The sequence below is a fragment of the Camelus bactrianus genome, chromosome 10 (genome assembly GCF_048773025.1).
Source record: "Camelus bactrianus isolate YW-2024 breed Bactrian camel chromosome 10, ASM4877302v1, whole genome shotgun sequence".
NCBI lineage: Eukaryota > Metazoa > Chordata > Mammalia > Artiodactyla > Camelidae > Camelus > Camelus bactrianus.
Genome location: NC_133548.1, coordinates 32414797 through 32438679, shown reverse-complemented (window position 1 = coordinate 32438679; position 23883 = coordinate 32414797). Strand labels below are relative to the sequence as shown.

General features: G+C 40.1%; 1 protein-coding gene and 1 long non-coding RNA gene across 5 annotated transcripts in view; one reads left to right on the top strand and one right to left on the bottom strand.

Annotated features, from left to right (window-relative positions):
* Window positions 1–631: 631 nt before the first annotated feature.
* Window positions 632–21923, bottom strand: LOC123619580 (uncharacterized). 3 transcript variants are annotated; one of them, XR_012509651.1, is made up of 8 exons: window positions 21640–21923; window positions 20932–21144; window positions 19659–19861; window positions 15081–15200; window positions 14138–14262; window positions 11113–11203; window positions 9152–9297; window positions 632–2160 (listed from the first exon to the last, which is right to left on the bottom strand). It is a non-coding gene; the product is annotated as an uncharacterized LOC123619580 (long non-coding RNA). The 3 variants fall into 3 exon arrangements; XR_012509650.1 differs by lacking the exon at window positions 21640–21923 and having other exon boundaries at window positions 15081–15271; window positions 20932–21632; XR_012509652.1 differs by lacking the exon at window positions 632–2160 and having other exon boundaries at window positions 9011–9297; window positions 15081–15271.
* The window catches only part of ANO5 (anoctamin 5), a 70522-nt gene continuing 68561 nt past the window's right edge, over window positions 21923–23883 (top strand). For both annotated transcript variants that reach the window (XM_045523830.2, XM_010964760.3), the window contains exon 1: window positions 21923–22622. In XM_045523830.2, the coding sequence (XP_045379786.2) occupies window positions 22163–22622 (460 nt within the window). In that variant the 5' untranslated portion in view covers window positions 21923–22162. The remainder of the gene's footprint in view (window positions 22623–23883) is intronic.

The following is a 23883-nucleotide window of genomic DNA, read 5'->3' as shown; positions in this document are numbered from 1 at the left end:
CACGAGGCTTACCCCTCCCAATGAAGACTCTAACCTCCCTGGTACACCCGTCTCCTGGTGACGCTGTGCACTCGGCATCCTTAGAAGGAAAACACAGCAGTTAATTCTTCCGCTTTGGTTCTATCAGCTGTGAATTTAAAACGCAATTTAAAGAGAGAATCTTTTGCATTCACTTAATAGGGGCCTGTTGTTAACCAAGCATTTTCTAGGCCCTGGGGCAGAAAAAAGGAAAAGCTAAGCAAAATTTTTGAGGTCAAAATTTCACAACGTCACTAGAACATTAATATTGCGTAAGTTCTCTTGGGGGTGAACTGAAGTCCACTTTTCCCTCTCCTTACAGGTCATACTTGTACTCAGCAAAACTCTTGCAAAAGTGTTCTTTATAAGACTTGCTTTCCTAGTGCCTCTTGCCAAGAATGTGTAACTTCCTGACCTGTGGCTGACTGACTAAATAATCACCAAGTACTGATTTATACGCTTCCTGTTTCTTAAGTGATCTGATCCGAATAGAATTACTTTGAACTATGAGGTTCCTGCCCCATTGGACATTTCCAAAAAACACATTTTTACTAAAAACTGGAATCAGACAACTGCCCCCAAAATATATTAGTATAGAGAGAAGGCCATTCAAACAAAACTTCTTGAATTTCATAGAGCATAACCTTCAGGAAATTTATATGTGTAAGTAATATATGAAGTGCCATGCAAAACATGATGTAAAATTTATTTTATAAATGATCGTTGCTGATATAACTAAGAATAGTGATGAACTATATCTCCAAACACTCAGCTACAGTCACGGTGCCATAGCAGGAAGCTGCAAAAGAAGAAATAAACAAATTTCAAAGGGTCATTTCTAGAAATAAAATCCTTACCATATAATTAAATATGGTGAGGAAGAAACAAGGGAGGTGTCCAGAGAACCCAACTGGGGTCTTCACAGAGCATTCGGATGAGTTCTGATGTGGAAAACAAGTACAGACGAGAGAGGTGTTCAAGGGAAATCACAAAGATGATTTTATTCCAGTACCACTACCAGCAATAAAACAGAAGGTGATTTACCAGGCCCTCATACTTACTTACAGGGATAGGCAGTACTTCATATTTTGAAACTACTTTCCTAACTATTCATTCATTTCCTCCTCACAAAAATCCTATAAAGAATCATTATCCCAATTTTATGAAGGAGATCAGTTTACGGTTTTGCTTTGGTGGTTTCTGTAATTACAACTTCAACTCCGTGTCTTTACGATACATAGTGTATATCTGCATTATTAAAAGGCCTTCTGAAGGCACAGCTGTCTGTCAAAGGGAAAATTCAATGCTCAAGTTCCCCTCGTGTGAAATTAAGAGGCTGTATGAGAATATAAGATATTTTCCAGTTCTATAATTCTACATAATGTTTTGCAGAACTACTTTTTGTTGAATTTCATAGTTTTTATTTTAGAAACTGGTCTTTTTTGGGGGGGGTTGTTTTTCTCTTCTCTTCCTACTGTAAAAATGCTTACTAATATTTGTGTACACTTTCCCATACATTCACAAGAAAAATCTCTTTGCATCCCCTAAGCTTACACGCACAAATAACTTCAGGGGCTCAGAAGCAGCCAATCTAAGCTCACCAGTGAGCAGTGAATTGGAGAGCTGCCTTTATTGGACTGACTGATTTAAATGTGGCTGATTCAAGAATATTAAAGTGTTCCTTTCCCAACCTCAAGTGACATTTCATTCATCTCGCTGAAAATTTATTTTCTAACCAAGGACTCAAACAAAACCACATTTAAGTGGTTATGCTCTCTGAGCCCTTACCTGTACCACATGTACTGTGAACAACTTGGCAACGTTTGCAGACCCTTCTGCACTGAGAAGGCGATTGATGGTGGTGGCATCATAAAACCAGTGTGATTGCTCAGAACCCACACCCTTCCCTTATTTAAATGATGTAGCTACCCACTTCCAAATATAAAAATAACACTTATACTACACAGCTAAAGGAGCGAGCCAAAAAAGGAGAGAAAAAACTATGACTCAGCTGAATTTGTATCCTCCTGATCAGGATCCTTGGGTGTGAGACCCCGGAACAGAGGAGAACGCCAAGTTTCACTCCCTCCTTCCATGACAAGGGGAGAATCACATCTGCTCTCTGGGCCCTCAGTTTTTCATCTGTAAAATGAGGAGGTTGGGTTAGCTCAGTTGTTCCAGAACCCAGTGGAACACGGGAATGGGGAGGAGGGAGACTGAGACCTATACGCACGCCCACGAGTTCCCATAACTTACCTTGGATCACTGGACACTGGGCCAGCTGCAGGCCAAGGGGTTAGGCAGAAAGCTTTATTTATAACCAGCTGTGGAAGAAGCACTGATGCTTTACAAAGGCCTCCTCCCTCCTATAGTCCTACCCCCCACCCCATGCTGTCCACTGCCCTCCAGCTTCTGCCCAGCTGTCAAGAAACAGCACTTCCTCAACTTACACTTTACTCACCCTTCTCCTTAAAATTTAGCAGATGGTGTCACCTTTAGGAAAAAGTACAAGAATTATGTATATGTACAGGCACACACACACACACACACACACACACACACACACACACACACACACACACACACACACACACACACACACACAAATGCTTGCTTCACTTGCCACCAAACTTGCCATATATACCAAACTAAGCTAACAGTGCCTCTCCTTGAAGTAGACATGCGCCCCTTTGCCTATCTGAGGGCAGTGCCTCCCTCTATGCTTTGCATCTCATCATCTTCACCTTGTCTGGGAAATAGCATTATTATCCCCTGATTCCTTTTCTTTCTCATATACTGCAATATCTCTCTGGATTCTTGCACTGGTGTTTAAACATCCTCAAGTCTCTCCCATTTAAAAATAGAACTCTTTGCCTCAGTGCTACATCCTGCACCAGTTAGCAGCCTCTCTCTCTTCTCACCTTTAAGGCCAAACGTCTATAAAGAAATGTTTTAACTCACCTCCAACTCACTCCTCTAAGTAGTATGGAGTTTTTCCTCTATCATCCTGCTAAAACAGGTCTCATGATGCACATTCAAGACCTTCTGTTGCTAAATCCAGTGGGCATTTATGGGCCTTATCTTACTTCTTAGCATTTTTGGATTCTGCTGTCTCCTTCTTTCCTCCTGAAATACTTTCTTCCCCAGCAACCCAGGACATAATATTTTCTTGATTTGGTCATAGCTGCTGCTGCTCACGTTAAACTCCTTTGCCTTCTTTACTTAGCCATATAATGTTGACACTCCTAGAAGCTCTATCAGAGGGCCTAGCAACCATCATTTGTGCTCATGTCTCCATTGCTCCCTAAACACAAATGACTCCCAAATCTTATCTCCAGCACAGATAGGTTCTTTGTATTTCAAGTATGAATTTCCAATACTCAACTTTAAGACTTGTCTCAAAAGCTCTTCAAACACAACATTCCAAACCATGGTCACAACTCCCCTTCCTCCACCAAAAGTTTTACCCTTGTGGTGGTCCATGTCTCATCCACTCAATTGAATAAGACAGAAATCTAGGGGTTATCCTTGATACCCTCCTCTCCCATACACCCTATACCCAATCTATCACCAAGCTGAGCCAATTTTTTGCCTTAAGAATTTATTAAATATATCGACTTCTTCTATCTCCACAGACACATTCCATCCAGGCCAAGGCACCATAACAACACATTCACCATGCTATAGCCAGAGTGATCTAACGATACTAACTCTGCTTAAAACACTATAGTAGCTTTCCATTTCTCTTAAGAGGTAGGTCAAAATCCTTGAAGAGTTTACGAGGCACTGTTTGTCTGATTCCTACTCATCTCATTCCTCTCCTGCCCCTCGCTTTCTTTGTTTTAGCCAGGTTGGCCATCTTCAGCTAACTGAAGTGCCACACTCCTTTCCCTGTGTTCTGCATGAAACACTCCTACTTCTTTGCTTTACCCAGATAACTCCTAACTTACCTTTAGATCCCACTTCACTCATCTCCCCTAGAAAGCCTTCCTGATACTCCTGTCTAGATCAAATCTCCCCTATCGTGTGTTCTCATGGTAACATTTACCTCTCCTTCATTAAATGTATCACCTTGATAATGTTGTTTATGTATGTTATCATTTCATTAATCTTTATCTCTCCTATAGGACTATATGCTTATGAGGAGAGGGAACATATCAATTTATTCTACCCCCAGAACCTACCATAATGTCTAGTTATCATTAAGTATTTGTTAAGTACATAGATAAATGAAAGAAATATGACTAGTTTCTGAAATACAAAATCAATTATGGAGAGCAGATTTTCTGTATCTGAGGGTAAGACTTAACCATGTATGGGGAGGAGGCAGTGTGTAAATTTCCCTTTTGTTGCCCTCCTTGGTCAAAATCTGTTCCTCAAGAACTCAGGAAGCCTCAGAGGTGACCCAGAGGTCAACTGAAGGGTAAAGGAGAGGGAAAGTTAAATAGCAGGAAACCAAACACTTCCCAAGCGCCCCGCTCCACTTGAGCCAGATGAGCTTTGCTTTGCCTCGTGTTTTACATTAGATTTCCATGGAATATTCTGTTTGAAAAAGTGCCTGCTCTTCCTCTTCCTCCTCAAAACGTTTTGAAAATTACTGAACTAGGTAAATTTTATGTACAGATAAGAAACCCAAAGCCCACATTAAACAAATAAAAATAACCCAGGGCTGCAGAGGTAGTGAGTGTAAAATCTTCATATTAAATGGAAAAATGAAGAATCCTCAAGAGGAGGAGAATTCCCTGAAAGAATATGGTAGTTCTCTAACATAGAAAGACGCATTGCTCTTTTCCCTCTCCTTCCTTCCCCTTGGCTGTACCGTTTCCCTCCTGCTGCTTTTATTCTCACAATATTTCCTGCATGATCAAGAAGTGGATTTCACAGGCTGAATGTGAGTATTTTGTTTTCTGATTTTCAACCACTCTGGTTAACTAAGTTTCCTAGGCAAAATCCCAGATTTTTTAAAATGCTAGACTCTCCCAAAAACTAATTGACTGCCGCTCATTTTTATTTCTGAAGTAAATTTGAAAATATTCAAGCATTAGCTCAATCTGTAGTGATACAATTTATTCATGCCAAGGAGTCCCCATAAGCAGAGAACAAATTGGAAGTAAGATATATTGCGGTCCCTTCTTTGCAAACACCAGAGGGCACTAAATACTGAAAAAGAAGTCAGAAATCTTACAAAGTGTACATGAACAGATTTTCTCACTAGAGGGAGCAAGAAAATGTTAAATTAAAACAATATACTATAAACACTCTTGAAAGAGTCTCTCTCTATAGAACACATATACTACTTAAAGATAAGGGGACAAATGTTTATCTTGATCTAGAGAAACATATTACTATCAGAAGAATTGTAGTAAAAATCAACCAGGAAAGGTGATTGCTTCCTTAGGAATTTTGAAGTGATGGAAAATCTGTATCTATAGATCATGTATTTCATTGCTATCCTCTCTCTGTGTGTCTCTCTCCTTCCCTTCCTCCTTCCCTCCCTCTATACTTATGCCTCTATTTCTGTCTCCATCCCCAGCTATAGGTCTAGCTTTATACCTTCAGATACAGAATATCAATATCTCTCTATACATAGATAGACAGACAGACAGATATCGTGTAAAGCAAATAATGAAAAACTCTAACATATCAATAAAAAAGGGAGGAAAGCATAAAAACAGAATTCACAGAAGCAGCATGGCCAAAAATTATAAAGAAAAAGAGTTTATCTATAATAGTAAAAAAGCAATTTAATATAAAACAAAAACAAAATTAAAATGTTAAATGCTAGTAAGTGTATAGCAAAATAGACACCCTCATTCACCATTGGCAGAAGTATTAAATTGGTAAAACAAACAAACAGAAAACAAAAACAAACTCCAATGTGAAGATGCATGTGTTCAGATAGATAAATAGATTTTTTTTTTAACCTGAAAATTCACTTCTTTAAATCTACCTTAAGGAAATGAGATATAGGTAAAGCATGAATATACAGACATTTTCTAGAGCAATATAATAGTAACAAAGTAGAAATAAACTTGATACCCTACAGTAAAGAAAATGGTATAATAAATTGCTATTATAGCCATAGACAGAATATTATACTTCCTTTAAAATTTAGGTATTCAAAATTATTGAATATTTGATAACATTATGATATAATGTTAAATTTTAAAAAATGATAAATAAATTTATAAACACACTACATTCCCAATATATTTTTAAATGTTCTTTTATTAATGGTGGTTAGATTTATGTAGTAGGGTTACAGATACCTTTTATTTTCTTTAAAAATTTTTCATACTTTCTAAATTTTCTGTAATGGGCCACATACCAATCTTACAATTGGAGAAAAGAAATATTTGTAAGTTGTATTTTGAAAAAAAAAGTCTCCCCCAAATTGCAAGAATAGTAAAAACAGCTCTTATTAGGATATGTTTAAAGAATTGAAAATAATTCAGGTTGAAAGATAAACTGCTATCTATTTACCTACCTATGTATCCATTCCTCCATCTATCCAACCATCCAGCAAGACACACACTTGTGAGTGATATATCAGAGTACCTGTTTTGCTATGTACTTACCAGCATTAAATAATATAATTTGTTTTCATTTTATAGGCATTGCTTAGTTACTATTGAAGCTGAATATATATCGTCTTATGATTTTTTTGGCCACTAGCAATTCTACTGCTGCATTGAATTTTCTGCTATTATATAATATACAGTTTATATTCCAACTTCACCTATACATCAGAAATTTCCATTTTAGAATTTTTTTCTTCAAACAAGAAACTAATCAGGGTTACATAGTACATTTAGTTGCAATATTTCCTTGGTCTCCTTCAATCTGGATCAGTTCTTTAGGATTTCTTTGTTTCTGGCAACACTGATCTTTTTGAAGACTACAAGCCAGTTATTAAATATAGTGGTTTGCAACAATTTGTGTTTTTTTCCCCTTTTAATTCAATTCAGGGGTTTTTGTTTTTGTTTTTTTTTTTTTTTTTGGTCTGAGATGCTAGTGAAGTAAGTAAGCATTTTCTCCTCAGTGAATCACATCAGCTGTCCCATTTTTGGTGATTAATAAGTCATTTATGGGAAAGTACTTTGCAATAATGTACGTATCCTATTTCTCAAAATTTCCATTATACTTTTCTCATCCTTTGATGATTCATGACTGAATCAATTATTGCTATGATAATCACAAGACAGCCACTTTCCATCATTCCCTCTACTTTCAGTAGCTGGCATTCTTCTACCGTAAAAAGCTTTCCATTCTCCCCCATTTACTTACTAGCAGGATAGGCACATGGCTTCTTCTTTTAATCAATGGTTTATAATCCATTACTACAATTTTTTATTTTGATATACTAATTGTGCTGGATTTAGCTACTGGAAGCCTATTCAGGCTAGCACTTTGTCCTTCACATGCCCCCTCTTTTTTTTTTTTTTTTTTTTTTGCCTTGAGTACTTCCTTACTTTCTGGCACCACAGAATGTTCCAAGTTCATGTAGTACTTTTCCTGTTTCAACCATGGAAAACTCTAATCTAACATTATGGAGTTCTTTCTAGCCTTTCTCTATTCCATATTTGTATCTCTCTTTTCTAAGAGTGACAGCCCTGGCTCTAAACATCATCAATGTCTTTACTCATTAGCTCAGTCCTGTAATACACAGAAAGTGGTTTCCAAATTGCTGAACTAATACTACTGTAAAATATAAACCTATCAAGTAGAGTTCAAGATTAGTTTATAGTTCTTTTTGTCTTCAGAATAATGGTGTAGCTCAAAAGTTATCTGGTTCATGCAAATCAAAACTACAATGAGATATCAACTTACACCAGCTGGAATGGCTATCATTCAATAGCCCTCAAATGATAAATGCTGGAAAGGATGTGGAGAAACGGGAACCCTCCTACACTGTTGATGGGAATGTCATTTGGTGCAGCCATTATGGAAAACAGTATGGAGATTCCTTAAAAAAATTGAAAATAGACTTACCCTATGATCCAGCAATCCCATTCCTGGGCATATAGCTGGAGGAAACTCTAATTCAAAAAGATACAAGTACCCCAATATTCATAGCAGCACTATAGATAATAGCCAAGACATGGAAGCAAACTAAATGTCCATTGACAGCCATAAAAAACAATAAAATAATTCCATTTGCAGTGACATGGATGGAACTGGAGATTGTCATACTAAGTGAAGTAAGCCAGAAAGAGAAAGAAAAATATCGTATATCACTTACATGTGGAATCTTAAAAAAAAAAAAAAGGACACAAGTTAATGTATATAAAACAGAGACAGACTTACACACATAGAAAACAAACTTATGGTTACCAGGGAGAAAAGAGGGTAGGGAGAGATAAATTGGGAATTGGGGATTTGTAGATATTAACTTCTATATATAAAATAGATAAACAACAAGGTCCTACTGTATAGCACAAAGAACTATATTCAATACCTTGTAATGACCTATAATAAAAAGAATATGAAAAGGAATATATATATACATATGTATAAATGAGTCACTATGCTGTACACCAGAAATTAATACTACATTGTAAATAGACTATACTTCAATTTAAAAAAAAAAAACCCTCAAAAGTTATTTGGTCTTAAAATATTTTTAAAAGCTATTTGGTTAATAATTTTATCTGCTTTAGTTATGTTATTTGAAAGAATTATTTTTTACAAAGCTAAGTATATTTGGTTAAGTTTAGTGTATGTAAAAAGTCAATATGAAGGTTCTTCTGGACTTATTAATACATTTAAATTTGATGTCAAGTTGGAAATACCTTTATTTACTTTGTTTTTTACAATATTATACAGTGTAAAATAATTATAAATGAGTTGATACTCATATAAGTAAATGACTAAGTAAATAAATGGGGGGCAGAGCCAAAGCTCCTATGCAGAAGAATTCCAAATAATTTATGCAATTATTTTGTCCTCAAGGAGGTAGAGCATAACTTATTACTCCTTAAGGGTGGGCTGTACATTGTGACTTCCTGCCAAAAAGGACAGTATGAAAATTAGGTAAAAAGTAACTTCAAAGTAAAGAAAGCTACCAAACACTATCTAATCCAGGTAATCAAGGTTAACATCAACAGTGATAAGTCACTTTGGTAGTACTTACCCTCGATATAATGGGATGAAAACGGCACTTTAACTCTGTGGTCTTCCTCCCATGCTGCTTGATCCGAATCGGGTCATGAGAAAAACATCAAACAAATCCCAACTGAGTGACAGTCTAGAATGCACTTTGATCAGTTCTCCTCAACACTGTCCAGGTCATCAGAAATAAGAAAGGAATGAAAAAATATCTCAGTTAAAAGGATCTTATGGAGACATGACCTACTAAATGTAATGCAGTATTCTGAGTGGGATCTGGGAACAGAAACAGGACATTAGGTTAAAAAGTAGGGAAATGTGAACAAATACAAAATTTACTTCATGATACTATGTCAACTTTGGCTCATTAAAGTCACAAGTGTACTACACGAATGTGAGACATTGATAATAAGTGAACCTGGTTGTGGGGTATGTAGGAAATCTCCCTACTATCTTTGCAATCTTTCTACAAGTCTGAAGCTATTATAAAATCAAAAATTTATTTCAAAAATTAGTGTAAAATATTTGGAAACTACACAGTGTATGAAGAAGAAAAGTTAAGTCATCTTTCCCACCACTGCTACATAAATACCTTTAATATTTTTGGCATATTTCTCTCTCTGTCCCCTTTCCTCCTTCCCTTCTTTCCTCCCTCCCTATTTATCCTTCTCTCTCTATCTCCATCTCTTTCAATATTTTTCATATTTCATATTTCACTTTTGCTCTCTCACATTCATTGACTCTCTTTGGGTAAGTATATATACATATGGCCTGACCAGGATCCCAAAATAAAATAAATGAAAAATTTTAACTGACTCTTGAACGCCACAACCAAATCATGAATGTAGAAGGATTGGAGAGTAGACAGAAGAATCAGTGAAAAGATTTCCTTGGAGAAAACTGTTTCTACACTGTGAGTAGAAACTCACAGTAGAGTACACTCCACCTCACCTGAGGCCTTGGACAGGCTTGAAGCTTATCAAGGCAGCAGAGTACTCATAGGACCACTCGTGAGACTTAAAATTTGTTTATGGAATTGAGAAGACTTGACAAACAGTGAGTGATTTGTGTCTGAGAATGCCAACACAGTCGATGGCAGCAGAGTAGAGAGAGTTACAGTGGGGATAGGCCTGAACTCTCAGACTTTACTGAAGTAAGGGAGATGAGACAGTTTTCCCGTTAACCATGCAAACCATGTGGGAGCAAGGGGCATACTGGGTTATCCTAGGTCCTGACCAACAAAGCTGTCTAGACGGGCAGAGGAGCCCTAGCTGCAAGAAGCTGGATATAGCCAATAGAATCTTGGGGGCTAAGGAAACATGCTACAAGCAAGCATTTGGAATAAGGGAGCCACCACCTAGGACAAGGGAACTGCTGGAGAGAGGTGCTCAGCAATGGTAGTCACTAAGGATCCAGGGACATTTGCCAGCAACCAAGATCATAAAGCCATCCAGCCTACTGAGGAAGGCTTTCTGCCCACTGTGGGCTGAATGTGTCCCCACAGATTCATCTGTTGAAGCCCTAACTCCCAATGTGACTGTACTTTGAGGTAGGGCTTTGGCAAGGTACTTAGACTTAGATTTGGTCATGAGGGTGGAACCCTCACGGTGGGATTAGTGCCCTTATAAGAAGAGGAGGAGCGATCTCTCTTCCTCTCTCCACCCATATACATTGAGGAAAGGCCATGCTAGGACAGTGAGATGGTGGCTGCCTACAAGCCAGGAAGAAACCCCTCATGAGGAATTGAACTGGCCAGCAGCTTAATTCCGGACTCCCCAGTCTCCAGAACTATCAGAAATAGACGTCTGTGATTTAAGACATCCAGTCTGGTATTTGCCACAGCAGCCCAAGCTAACTAAGGCAGTGCCTTTCCTCATTCCTCCTTCCTTTCTACTCAGCTTTACCTCTAGAAACCAGAAACATCAGCTAACAGGTGGTTCAGGAGGAGGGCAGCGAGATGAAGGGGCCAACCACACAACCTCTTACCTGAGGCAGGCAGCTGGCATCGACAGACTTTAGCATAGAGGGAGGTATGAAGGCTTATCTCTCAATAAAGAGTCAATCTCTCAACTAATACCTGAAAATGCAGACATCCTAATTACTGAAGTGAAATAATATTTTGTAAATGTAAGTGATATTTTAACACTTTGAAAGCTGAAAAGTACAGATCTCTTTCCAAAAATTATCCAGAGTCAGGAAACATTTACCTCCATCAAACAAATATTTAAGGGACAGTAGAAGACTAACATGAATTAGTGTTTCAATCTTGGAAAAAATCATGTTTGTTCATTACCATGAATATATATTGTTACGGGCAACAATATATACTGTTCAGTTATGAACAGAAACTGCTAACACCTTGATCTTAGGTTTCTAGCCTCCAGAACTGTAAGAAAATAAGTTTCTGTTAAGCCACCCAGTCAGTGGCAGCCCTAGCAAACTAATACAACATCACTGTGCATATATGACGTATCACATTTATGTCCCTGACACTGCCAGTTCTCTGTTTCTAACCCTGAACTCATCCGTCAAACTAATTCACTCTCCCTTCCTTCTGTTATTGTCCTTGGCTTCCATCCTAAGCTGCAATTAGAATCCCTTCTCTTGCATTAGGTCTTCTTTTAGCCCCGCCGGGTACAAAACGAACAGATCTAAATGGATGCTGGCTCTCTTCCTGAGGCCTCTCTTACAGGGTTAATGCAACCACCAGATGCTATTCTTTCCATTACCCATCCAAGTCCTGTGGCTAAATTGAGCCAAAGTCTGCCAACTATACCTTATAAACATCTCATCCACTAATATCCCACCAAGACTTGGAGAAGTGAACTTCCCCTAGGCATTGAAAATATGTAGCAAGTCACACAAAAGCTGATGAAATTACAAGTTCAGAACCTTTGATGATTCATCAGCACAAGAGGATCAGCCTCAGGAGAGGAGGTGTGATCTCTGACAGCCCCAGATTTGCTCTATATCAATACTGTTCTTCCTAGCCTTCTTTTCCCTTATGGGATGACCATGTTACCTGGAGCGGAGTTATGTATGGTTAGGTGATAATCCTCTCCCTTGCCAAAAGTTTCCTTTGGCTGGAAGAACAAAGATTTCGTTTTCTTTTCCTTTTTTTTTTTTTCAAGAAGGAGATGTCACGGCAACGGAAGAGATGGAAAGAGTAGAGGCAATGGGATCATGTTTGCTGCCCATCACACCTTTTGGGTTGTATGAGAGCTCCTGGGCAAGAGAAGAGTTAGGACCAGAGTACAGTGGAGCCCCTGTCTTGGGAGACCTAGTGAGAGCCTAGGAACTGGCACTGCTGCTATGGCCCTCAGTTGCTAGAAGGTTGAGCAGAGGATCATTTCCCGCCCTTCCTTAAAATGCTCTGTTTTGACCTCCAGGGACGTCCTCAGCTTTAGCTTAACTACATGCATGTATTATCACAGGCACCCTGGGGATCCCTCAAGCAGCTCTGAAATGCTGGATTTCGACAATGGATTGCTGAGTGAGAAGTAGCAGGTGCTATACGTTGGTTGTGGCTGAACAGGGAGACTGGATTCTGAGACCGTTTGACAGGTGCTCTCTGAGGATCCCTGGCAATGGTAAAGGAAGACACTTTGCTGAGAGAGGAGGGATGGGGGTGTATTGGAAGTACTAACTGGGGATAGTATTAACGTGGGAATACTTTCTTTCTGCTTCATATTTCCATGTAGTGACCTCTAAATCCACGATGATCTCATCCCAAGATACTCAATTTTGTTACATCTACAAAGATCCTATTTCCAAATAAGGTCACATTCACAAGTACCAGGAGTTAGGACTTTCACTGGAGACACTATGCAACCCACTACACTGCCCTACGGAAGTGTTCCTTCAGTTGAGAATCACTATATTTTCTCTTCATCTCAACTAAGCAAGACAATTTCTGCAGCTTGTACTATCAAAATTTTAGTTTTTTTATTTTCCAGAAAAATTATATTTACCCTTATATTTTTCAATAAAGATTCTGTCTTTACCCACTTTCTATCCCTTTTGGGGTAGGAAACCTTCAATGCCTGCCAGTTACACTGATGCTCCACTGATCTCTACCAAGAAAGGCAGCCTCGGCAATTCACTACACAGACCATGATTGATTGAACTATTTCCCTTTATTCCTAGGCACCATGCAGACTGCATTCCCCATTCTCCTTTGCAGTTTGGTGTGGTCATATAGTAACAGAATTCTGCCCAAAGGGATGTGTGCTTTATGGACCCTTCCAGCTGGTCCATAAATCCTTGCCATAAGGGCACCCATTATTCACTTCTCTCCCCAATCTCCTTTACCCATCCACAGTCTGCATACCTACACTCAGGGCAAACTTGAAAAACATGGGTTGATGATGGTGAATCTTCCATCAGTCTGAGTCTCTGAAGGATTAAGTAAAATTGAGCTCCTCAACACTGATCAGAAACACTGTTTTTGAATTTCATGGAGTAAGAAACATTCTTCTCTTCCACTCAGTATGAAGTCACTGAGGTTTTGACGATTATCTGTCAAAGGAGTAAACATTCTCTTAATTAATACAAGCCACTAAGGTGATGAGTAACCTAGTGAATTAGATCCTTCCTAGTAGGAAGGTTGCAATACAAAGACACAGAGTGGAAGGGATACTCCATGAAAAATGAACACAAAATTCACATACTTTGAAGTGACCCATTTGAGCTTAATAAAATAACCCCTATTTTGGCCTCCTACTTCTTCTTCTATCGTTCACACTGGTCTCCTTCCTGGACCTGAACACACCACATGGCCTTTGCATATGCTACATTCTCTACCTGGTTTACTCTTCCTTCTATTCTATGCAATTAGTTTCTTCTCATCATTCAAGCCTCAGCTTAAACAGCATCTCTCCAAAGAAGCCTTCCTAGATGTCCCTATATAAACTATATGTAAAGTAACCTCTCTCATGCCTCCAGCACAATAGTTCTCATTACTCTGTTGTTCCTATAACCTTCTGCAAAATGATCATTTTAATTTTTTTACCTCTTTATGTCTCTCTCCCCAGACACAAGAAGTTTCACTGGAATGGGGACTTTATTTGTCTTGGCCACTGTTGTGTCCCAGAGCCTTAAACAGTACCAATCTACACCAGAGGTGCTCAGTGATATCTGTTGAATGAAAGAATGAGAGAAACGGGGAAAGGAAAGAAGGAGAGAAAGAGGGAAATGGTAGAACACTCGAGATCACCTACAATATACTTACAGTAAACTTTCGTTAGTTAAGTCCTGAGTATATCGCTTCCTTGTTCTATGAAAGGACCTAATATGCGCTACACTATACTGAACTACACTACACTATACTATACTTTATATACTCAGAGAATAATATTCTTCCAAATTACCTACATTTTTCAATGTACCTCTTATAGTAATTGGCACATCTCACAAAGAAGAGAATTTTTAATTCAGATCAAAGATACAAGAAAATGCTTGAGAAGAAATTTCGGACCCTGAGGATAGAGAAGGGACTATTAGCCCTTTTTACTTGCAGCAAAAGAAGGGGCCTTTAATGAAAGACTATCAGGGTTCAGAGATTCAACATTTCACAGGAGGGCCAGGCTTCGGAAAGAGGCAGGACACAAAGCAGTTTCAAAGGGCCCAGGAACAGGAAGGACAGTAACCATCTTACGGCGGGAACGGTCTAGCCAGGACACCTGCTGTCTTAGGTATCACGGTGGCCATCATGACATACCTGAGCATGGCCTCTCTGTTAGACAACATGTACCATCAGGGTGAAGGGATTCAGATCTTTTTGTGTGTGTGTGCCATCTGTTCAGATTTCAAAGAGCTAAATGGGAGTATCTCATCAGCAAAGTCTAGATCATGTGACTGGCCTTTAGCTGCTATTCCGTCAGCTTCTACATTAGGAATTAGGAGGGAGGCAAGTGCACTCACAGGAGGAACACATTCCAGAAAACTGTACTTACCAAGCCAGGAGCCTGCATGGTGAGTAGATGGATGTTCTCAAATGAGGCCACAGTGAGGAGAAGGCGAGAGCTTTGAGGACAGTAAGCAAGGCTGTGGTCCACTCTGGAAGAGCCTGAGTGCTAGGATCAGACATTTGGGCTTTATCCAAGACAATCTGTGCATATTACTTCTCCAACCAGATCAAAAGTTCCTTGGTTTAGAGAAGAAAAAAAAAATTATCTCTCCACCCACCCCTCACCCCCACTGTGAACTGCAGACATACATAGCAGCAAACATAGTACCTTGTACAACACAGCCAATCAATAAAGTCCTTTCGAGTAAAGCAGCATATAGGGGATGACAAGTGGATGTGAATTCGTAACAAAATAATAGAAAATAAAAAGTCAGAGAGCAAGCCAACCTTAGAAAATTAGAAAGAGGTTTATTTTTTCCAAACTCTTCTATTTTCCCTTTCACATCCCTCGATATACCTCTTCCCTTTTTTCTCCTCTTCCGTAGAAGGTAGCCAGGATAATGGAGGAAGCAGCACTTGAACAGAGGGTTAGTTAGACACAATTTCCAATCCATGCTGTGCTGCTTACCAGCTATGTGACCATGATCAAGTCCTTAACCTCTCTGATGTTCAGTCTCCTTGTTCACAAACAGGGACTCACGGTAATGAACTCACTGTGGTGACAACTTAACCCAATAGGGAAGTTCCTTTCTGTCCCCTCTGCCTTCCTCTTACTGAGGCCCCGAATCCAGCCCTGACCTCTCAGCAGTTCGCCAGTCCAGGATTCATTTCTTTCCTTCCTTCCCTGTGTCCATACTTTACACATCTTACAGGAGGTAACTTGTGATGCAAATAAATGAAACTTTAATGGTGCAATTGCAGTCAGTTAGAGAGTTACCTTTGTCAGGGCATCCCCACAGTCATCTACATAACATTAATTGGTGATCACGTGTGCTATAACACAAATGCTAGGCAGCAAGAATTTTCAGTTGCAATGTATAAAATTAATAAACCATTAGAGGCAAAACAGGGCAGTGAGAAAGAGCATTGTCTCCCGAGTTTATCTACCTCTGTGGAAATCCTGGCTCCACCACTTACAGGTTGTGTGACCAGGAGCAAGTTACTGAACCCCTTTGCACCTCAGTTTCCTTGTCAGAAAAACAGGGAGGCTAGAACATACTATATGAGGTTGTTGGAAAGATGAAATGAGCTCACATATATACAGTCTTTAGAACAGTGCCAGAGTCGGAATTAAAATAAGTTGAATAAAATGACTGAGAGAAATATTCCTAAATATAAAGAAAATGATACATAATCATGTGTACTATTAACCCTCTTTTATTCAAAACAGCTAAACCTATAGTGTGAGCAGACTTCAAACTCTGACTCAGGAAAAAACACCTTACGCTCCTACCAAATGAAGGTTAGGCATGCAACAATTTATGAAGTGTGACACATGTTGGTCACTCATTCACGCACTGAGAAGAAAGATGACCTAAGCCAGACACATGCATCTTTAGTCTCTCTCTCTCTCTCTCACACACACACACACACACACACACACACACACACAAACAGACACACAGATACACACACATCCTTTTTTCTATGTCCTACACTAGTTCCCTATATTGTTGTATGAAGGACTATTATTTTCACATAAGTTGAATTTAAAGCCATTATAAAAGCAAATTAAGAACTATTTTAAACTACAGTATAGTATAGTAGTTATGAGCATGAACTCTGAGTCATATTTAGCTTATGTTTTACAGACAAGCAGATTGAGAGGAGATGTTAAAATACTTGTACAAGATGATTACAGAACAGAGTCACTTCTATTGAGTGTCTGTAGTGAGTTAGAGGCTTAAATTCTCCACTCACCTAATCTCAACAACTCTCCAAAAAAAAAAAAAAAAAAACCCAAAAAGACATATGCCCATTTCACAACTGAGGAAACTGAGATCCAACAAGAATTGGAAGCTTGTGCAAGATTATAGAACTAGTAAGTAGCAGAGCTGTAATTTAGATTTCAGTTTGCCCACCCAAATGCCATGGTTTTTTCCCTTGGTTTCTCAACCTTTATTACTTTCCAGTAGTTAGATGAAGCCATATGAAATTAATATGGAATTTACAGGTCAAAAATGATCAAACTTGGGACTTCCCTATAATTCAGTGTATACTTAGAGATGTGCTGTGCATAAATCATCACAACTCTTTACTACCATTTTTGCTTCCTTACCTATTCCTTCACTTTCTCATATCCACAGCTTAACATGCCATAGGTATTGACACTGATTTGAATGGAACATCTTTGGAAAGGATTTTGGAGGAATAATAGATATGGTCTCTGCTCTCAGATGCCTATAATCTAGTGGGGAAGATAAGACAATCACAAAAGGAACTATCAGAGAGCAAAACAGTGACCGAGATACTCAGTTAACTTCTGAAGCAGCCTGTTTTCTTTTTCAGACTCCCGTTTCTTTGCCTTTGAAGATGACTTTTCTGGAAATTCTGGGATAGAGCCAGCCCCTTAATGTAAAGCAAGTATGTGATTAAGCACTGTGGGCTCATTTTCTCTGTGAGTGGCTGCTTGCAGCTACAAATAAGTATCCAGCTTGGGGGAACTAAATAAAGAACGTGATCAAAAACTTTCTCCTTAAAACATGAAATTACAAAGCACAGCAGGCTCAGTGACAAGTATGCTCGTGACCTGGGGAGAGTTGAGTATATTCTTGAGGTTTCCTGTGCTACTAGTTAAAACCATGTAGCCAATGAGTGGAGCACTAGAAAGAAGATTTAATTAGGTAGATAAAGGGCCAGATGTAACCACTGAGGCAGTGAAACTCTTTAAGCGCATTTTCTTTGTACTTATGGTTGAAATTAAAAAGTAACCAAATTGGGCACTTTGAAAATAGACTGTTTTCATAAACATTATTTTATAAAAGACCTGACCCATTTTAGTGTACAAAAGTGGATGCTTTCACTCATTTGAAACTCCTATATTTCAGTCAAGCTTGGTTTTCTATTTAACCCAAGTTTTAAGGCCATCTTTAAAATTTCAGTAGTGGGTATAATATATTTTAAAGAACATGAATTGGATGACAGCATATTTAAATCCAAGCATTAAATCATCTTTTAATGGGAAACTACTGTTTCTCAGAAGCTTTTATTCCATTGCCGCAGCACTAAGGATCATCTGAATGCTACATAATGAGGTACTTGAATCAATATGCGAGTCCACTGGGCCTTAAGAGCTCTTTGCACTGCTTCAAACAATATTTGTATTGACATTTTTATGCATTATGTGCTTGATTTCAAAATCCAGAAATCTTTCGTTTGCTTCATAGGCTACAAAATGTATTACAGACCAATAAAAATAAATTCTTTCATAGAAATTAAAGGCATAAATACATATTTAACAATAAAGGCTCCAGCTTCTTAAAACCTTTATCACTTAAAATCAGCTCAACAGCAATAATAACAGATGCAATAAAGCGAAAATGGGAGCCCATGGTTTCATAGTTAAACAAGTGAAAACATATGACTTATTACATTTATTGCACCAAGCAACCCTGTGAGTTAGGAACTATTTTTCCGTATTACAAATAAGGTAACTGAGGCTGAGAGAGGTTCAGAGCTTCACCAAATATCACATGGTTAAGAACTGAGAGAGCTAAGGTTTGAGATCAGTTTCATTAAACCCCAAAGGCAACACACTTATCCATAAAGAATGTTGCCCAATGGGAAGGAAGAAAATCAACTCTTAGGCTGTCACAGGAATAAAAGAGGGAGGCTATAAAGTGGCAGCAGTAGGAAGTTACCCATCGTGGCTTCCAGCTGGATGAAATCATTTTCAATAACTGAAGAGTGAGACATTTCAAAAGAAGAAATGACAGAAAACTGGTAATTTAGATGTACATTGCAAAAATATTGCACAAAATCACAGCTGATTTTAGTTTCCATTTTGATAAGCTACATGGCGATTAAGAACACAAACTATGGAGTCAGGCTATCCTAGGTCCAAGGTCTTGCTCTTTTAATAGGGATGTGATTGTGGGCAGTTAACCTTTTTAAGCCTCAGTTTACTAAATAATTTTTAAAATAGGGATAAAAATAATAATTCTGTCTTAGCCTGGATTTCCCCTAATCGCAGAGCCAGAGGTAAACAACACCCCACAACTAGTATCCCTACCTACTGGTAAATCTATAACTTAACCTCTGCCAGCCAATAAAACTTTCTCATGTTTGTTACATTTTTATTGTTTCCAAAGTCCTTTCATGCATATAATTTGATTGACTTTCAGAACAACTTTGGGAGATGAGTGGAACAGGTTAAGAGCCTTAATATTCACAGAGGAGGGACCTGGGGCTCAAAGGAGCAAAGTCATCTTTGTTCAAGGTCATTGTGCTGTTCAGTATACTAAGGCACAAAGACAAGGATAGAATGCAAGTCTTTTCCCTCCATACTCTAGAACATTCTGTTTTATGCAGATTGTAATGATGTTGAAAATTAATGGAATAAATGAAATTTTTTAGGGGTTAAAAAATTAATGAACACCTAGTAGCCCCATAGGAGGAAACTTACTGTAGAAGTCAAGGCCTTGACATGTACAGAAATCGAGAAAGCAGACTGGTCCAGACCACAGACTGGAGGTGTCCTATCCTTGCTTTAACTACCAGCAAGGAGAAGGATTCATTGGATGACTTTTCAACACCTTTCCTGGCCTCCAGAGTATAGCTCTTGAACTTGTCCTCTTCAGAGTTAAATCCATCTATTCAATCAGGCTGCTGGAATAAAAAATATTCATATGCAGGTGTTGCTCAATTTTACAGATTTAACTTCCACACAGATCAGGCTTTCATATGTTATATACTGACACCATAAAAGCACCTTTCCCATAGAGAATTCATACTTCTACTTATCAGTTGGCAAACAAGTATTTCAAGCAATCAGTTGACAGTTTAGTTTCCAAAGTGTCACCATTTATAATAGTTACAGTTGTATCTCTATTGTCATTTAAACGCTTTTGCATATCACCCTTAGTATAGGACACAAAAGGCAAATTAAAAAAAAAAAAAGATACTACCAGATGATGCAGTAACACTGAAACAAAGGCTGAATAATCTGGAAACAAAAGCTGATATTACTTGGAGGGCTGAAAAAGACAACTTGGTCTCAATACAGTATTCAACTGAATGTTCTATTACACTAAAAGAACAGGGATTCATTATTTATAGCATAATTCTGGAAATGTATGGTTGAACACTATGTCCAAAGAAGGTGTAGCAATGGAGGAAATGGACAGATTCAAAAGTTATGAATGGATAAGCAAGATAAAATATTTCAGTGATAAGAATACACAGAAAATTTCTCAAGATCTAAAGATAAAATCTATGGATAAGATACATACCTTTATCAAAAGAACACAAGGAGCATCCAACCTTACGTTAACAAAACTTACAGAAGTTGATAAAATGTCAGCAGATTCAGCATCAAAATATCTCATTTAATTTTGCACAAAATCATCATTAAACGTCTTTTCATATATGTCACCTCAAATATGTGCAGAATAAAGTAATATAAAACAGATAATTATATGAAGTTACAGAAAAATACTTTTCTTGTGTTTATTTTTGTTTAATCTACATAAAGCAAAGGTTGTACTCATCAGTTAAATCACAACGTCCATAGCACCCAGAAGAGTACCTGGTATATATGAATAACATGAAACAAATCACATTATAAACACTTTTTTGGACTTAATGATTAATCAAGAGGTAAAAACCAACACTTGTAACATAACTGGCAATTTATTATAATTACATGTAAGTCTATTGCTGGACTTACGTATACTCACATTTCAAACACAATTCCAAAATGCATCAGGTAAGGAATTGCCTATAGTCTCAAAGCCCTTGACCAGAACTGATGTATTCCTAGAGGTGTACATAGGAAACAGGTAGCAAGGTATGGGGGGGGGGTGATTTCCAGTTCCACAGTTAACCATGACCTTCACCAAAACACTTCTCTCAAGGCCTGTTTTCTCATCTGCGAAAGGTAATCCCCGGTGCTAAAATGTCGTTAGAAAGAAAGAAAGAAAAAAAGAGTAACATGAAAATTAAGAAAGGTCAAGTGTTCTTGATCATCTCCGTATTCTTAAGTCATCCCATGCCTGCCCCAAAGTCAGTCACGACCTCCTCAGCACTCTCAAGGGCCTCAGCCCAGACCTCTATGTCACTCTTAGTTCATCACTCTATTACTTTCCCCTCTATTAGGCAGTAATTCTTATCTCCCACTTCCTGGGGAGCTGATAGTTATGGTCTCAAAAACATACAACCAGTTCAGCCTGTGAAGAGTGGGGCCAATGGAAAATGGGTAAGTCTTGGGAGCAGTCCAATTTTTAACACATAATGCCCGCATTCTACGATGTGCTCCTTATAAGACCCCTAGGTGGGTACTACTAAAGGTTCTCATTTTAAAGAAGAGGAAATTGAAGTTTACAGAAACTCTTCCAATGGCATCCAACATTTAAGGGGCAGAGGCTGAGTTTGAATTCAGACCAAACCTGTTTGACTTTCCATCAACTCTGGTAGACAGGGTTCTGGTTGGCTTCCAGGAAGCAGGCCCCCTCAGCTGCGAAGTGAACACCCAAGCGCAGGGTCCGGAGGGCGGGGGGCTGCTGGAACCTTGGACACCTAGCCACGCGCCGGCCTTAAGGTGGGGGTCCCCTTAAGGAAGGGGGCAGATTTTTCTCACCCGACAAAAAATAACTCCTCAACTGGGAAGGGGTTTTCTCTGAGGGTCGCCCGTTCTAGGCGGAAGGCTGGGCAGATGCACAAGGACCAGGCCAGCTGGCGGAGGGAGAAGCTGGCCCGTCGGCGGGCTTCCGAGGGGGGCTCAGAGGGGAGGCGGCAGTCCGGGGGAGCCAGGAGCCCTGGACACGGGCCAGCCAGGTGGGCTGCGAGCAGCACGGCCTGGTGAGAAGGGAGCTGACCGGCCCCGCGGGGCGCCGGCAGGGGGCGGGGCCGGGGCGGAGCGAGCCAGACCACCGGAGCGGAGAGGAGCGGGGTGGCCCGGGGGGCGGGGAGATGGCGGCCCATGAGGAGGAGCTCGCGGGGAGGAGAGAGAGGCGGAGAGAGGGCGACGAGCCGGACGCGATAGCAGAACTGCCGGACAGCCAGAGTGGACGGGACGCCGGGAAGCCCGGCACGTTCCGGGAAAGGTACTGGGAGAGGTCCCAGGAGCGCTACCGGGAGAGGTCCGTGAAGCCGAGGGCCGAGGACCAGGTCGGGTGGAAGTACCGGCTGGAGAAGAAGCCCAGCTGGGCCAAGTCCTCGAAGCTGCCGGAACCTGAGCAGAGCGAGGTTTACCAAGAGGATAGCTTGATCCCCGCGCAAGTGCGGCGGCCCACGATCAGGTTCAGTTACCAGCCCAGACATCCCCGCCGCCAGTCGCAAAGGTCCGCCAGCAGCCACGCCTCGAGCAGTGTCGTTAACGAGCTGGCGAAGATGGGCGACCCGAACGTCCTGGAGATGGTGCAGGAAGAAGGTAGGGGGCGGCGGAGGGGCGCGGGGAGGAGGGCCGGGCTGCCCGCGTAGACCGCGCCACCCCAGGCCCAGGGACCCCGGGGGACGTTGGCGGCCTTGCGGCCCGGCTCCCGGGAACGTTCGCGGAATAGTGTGTGCCCCGCGCGAGGCTGGGACTGCCAGGCGAACAGTCCCTGCCCGGGTGGGTGCGTGGGTGTCGGCGCCGGGGCATTTCCTCGGCTTCTGCCGCCAGGCCAGCACCTGTGTGGTGCAACCCTCCCTGCTGCCCTGCACGCCGCCGCGGAGCGGTCTAATAACGCAGGGAGGCGAGGCGAGCTCGCTGGGCTAGCGAACTGAGGTGCCCCGGCCCCAGAACCCAGGCAGAGGGAAGCCTCCCACGAGAGAGCCTTAGCTCAGGGCGCACGACAGCAGTCCCCTGTGTAGGGAGCTGGCCCTAGAGTCCCGTTGCCTCCTTCTATTTGCCAATTACTGCTCAAGCTTTGAGATCCTTGTTAATTGAGGGAGGAGCAGACCAGACCCTAAGGTCCGTCAGCTTGAGATTCTTAAGCACTTGGGAAGGCTGCTGTTTTACAAGCTTTCCTTGAATCTTTAGTTCCGTTGAGAAATGTTTGCTCATTGTTTGCTAAGGCCTTTGCATAGACGTATATTCCCTGGACCTATTTTAGTACACATGTTTTCCTAAAAATGCATATATTTTTCTGGGCCTATCTCCAGGGCTCTCAATGACACTCTATTTTCATATCTTGTTTAGTGTTAGTTGTAAACGTGGAAACTGTTTTTTAAAATGATAAATGATCTAAGAAGTCATACCTTTTTAGTCTTCAAAGGCACCAAGAATTACAATGAATTATTGCACCTCCTCCTCCTCTTTCTTAACAGCTTTATTGAGATATAATTTACCATAACAGTCACCCATTTAAAATATACAGTTCATGTTTTGGTATATTTACAGAGTTTTGCAATTATCACCATAATCTAATTTTAGAACATTTTCATCCCCCCATTCCTTAGCCCAGCTCTAGGCAGCCACTAATCTATTTATTGTCTCTGTAGCTTTACCTATTCTGGGCACTTCATGGAAGCAGACTCATACAGTATTCAGTCTTTTGTAACTGGCTTTTCCTCTTAGCATAATGTTTTTGAAGTTCATCCATGTTGTATGAGTGCATTATTCATTTTTATTGCCAAATATTTTATTGTACAGATATACCACACTTTATTCATCAACTAGTGGATATTTGGGTTGTTTCCACTTTCTTGGC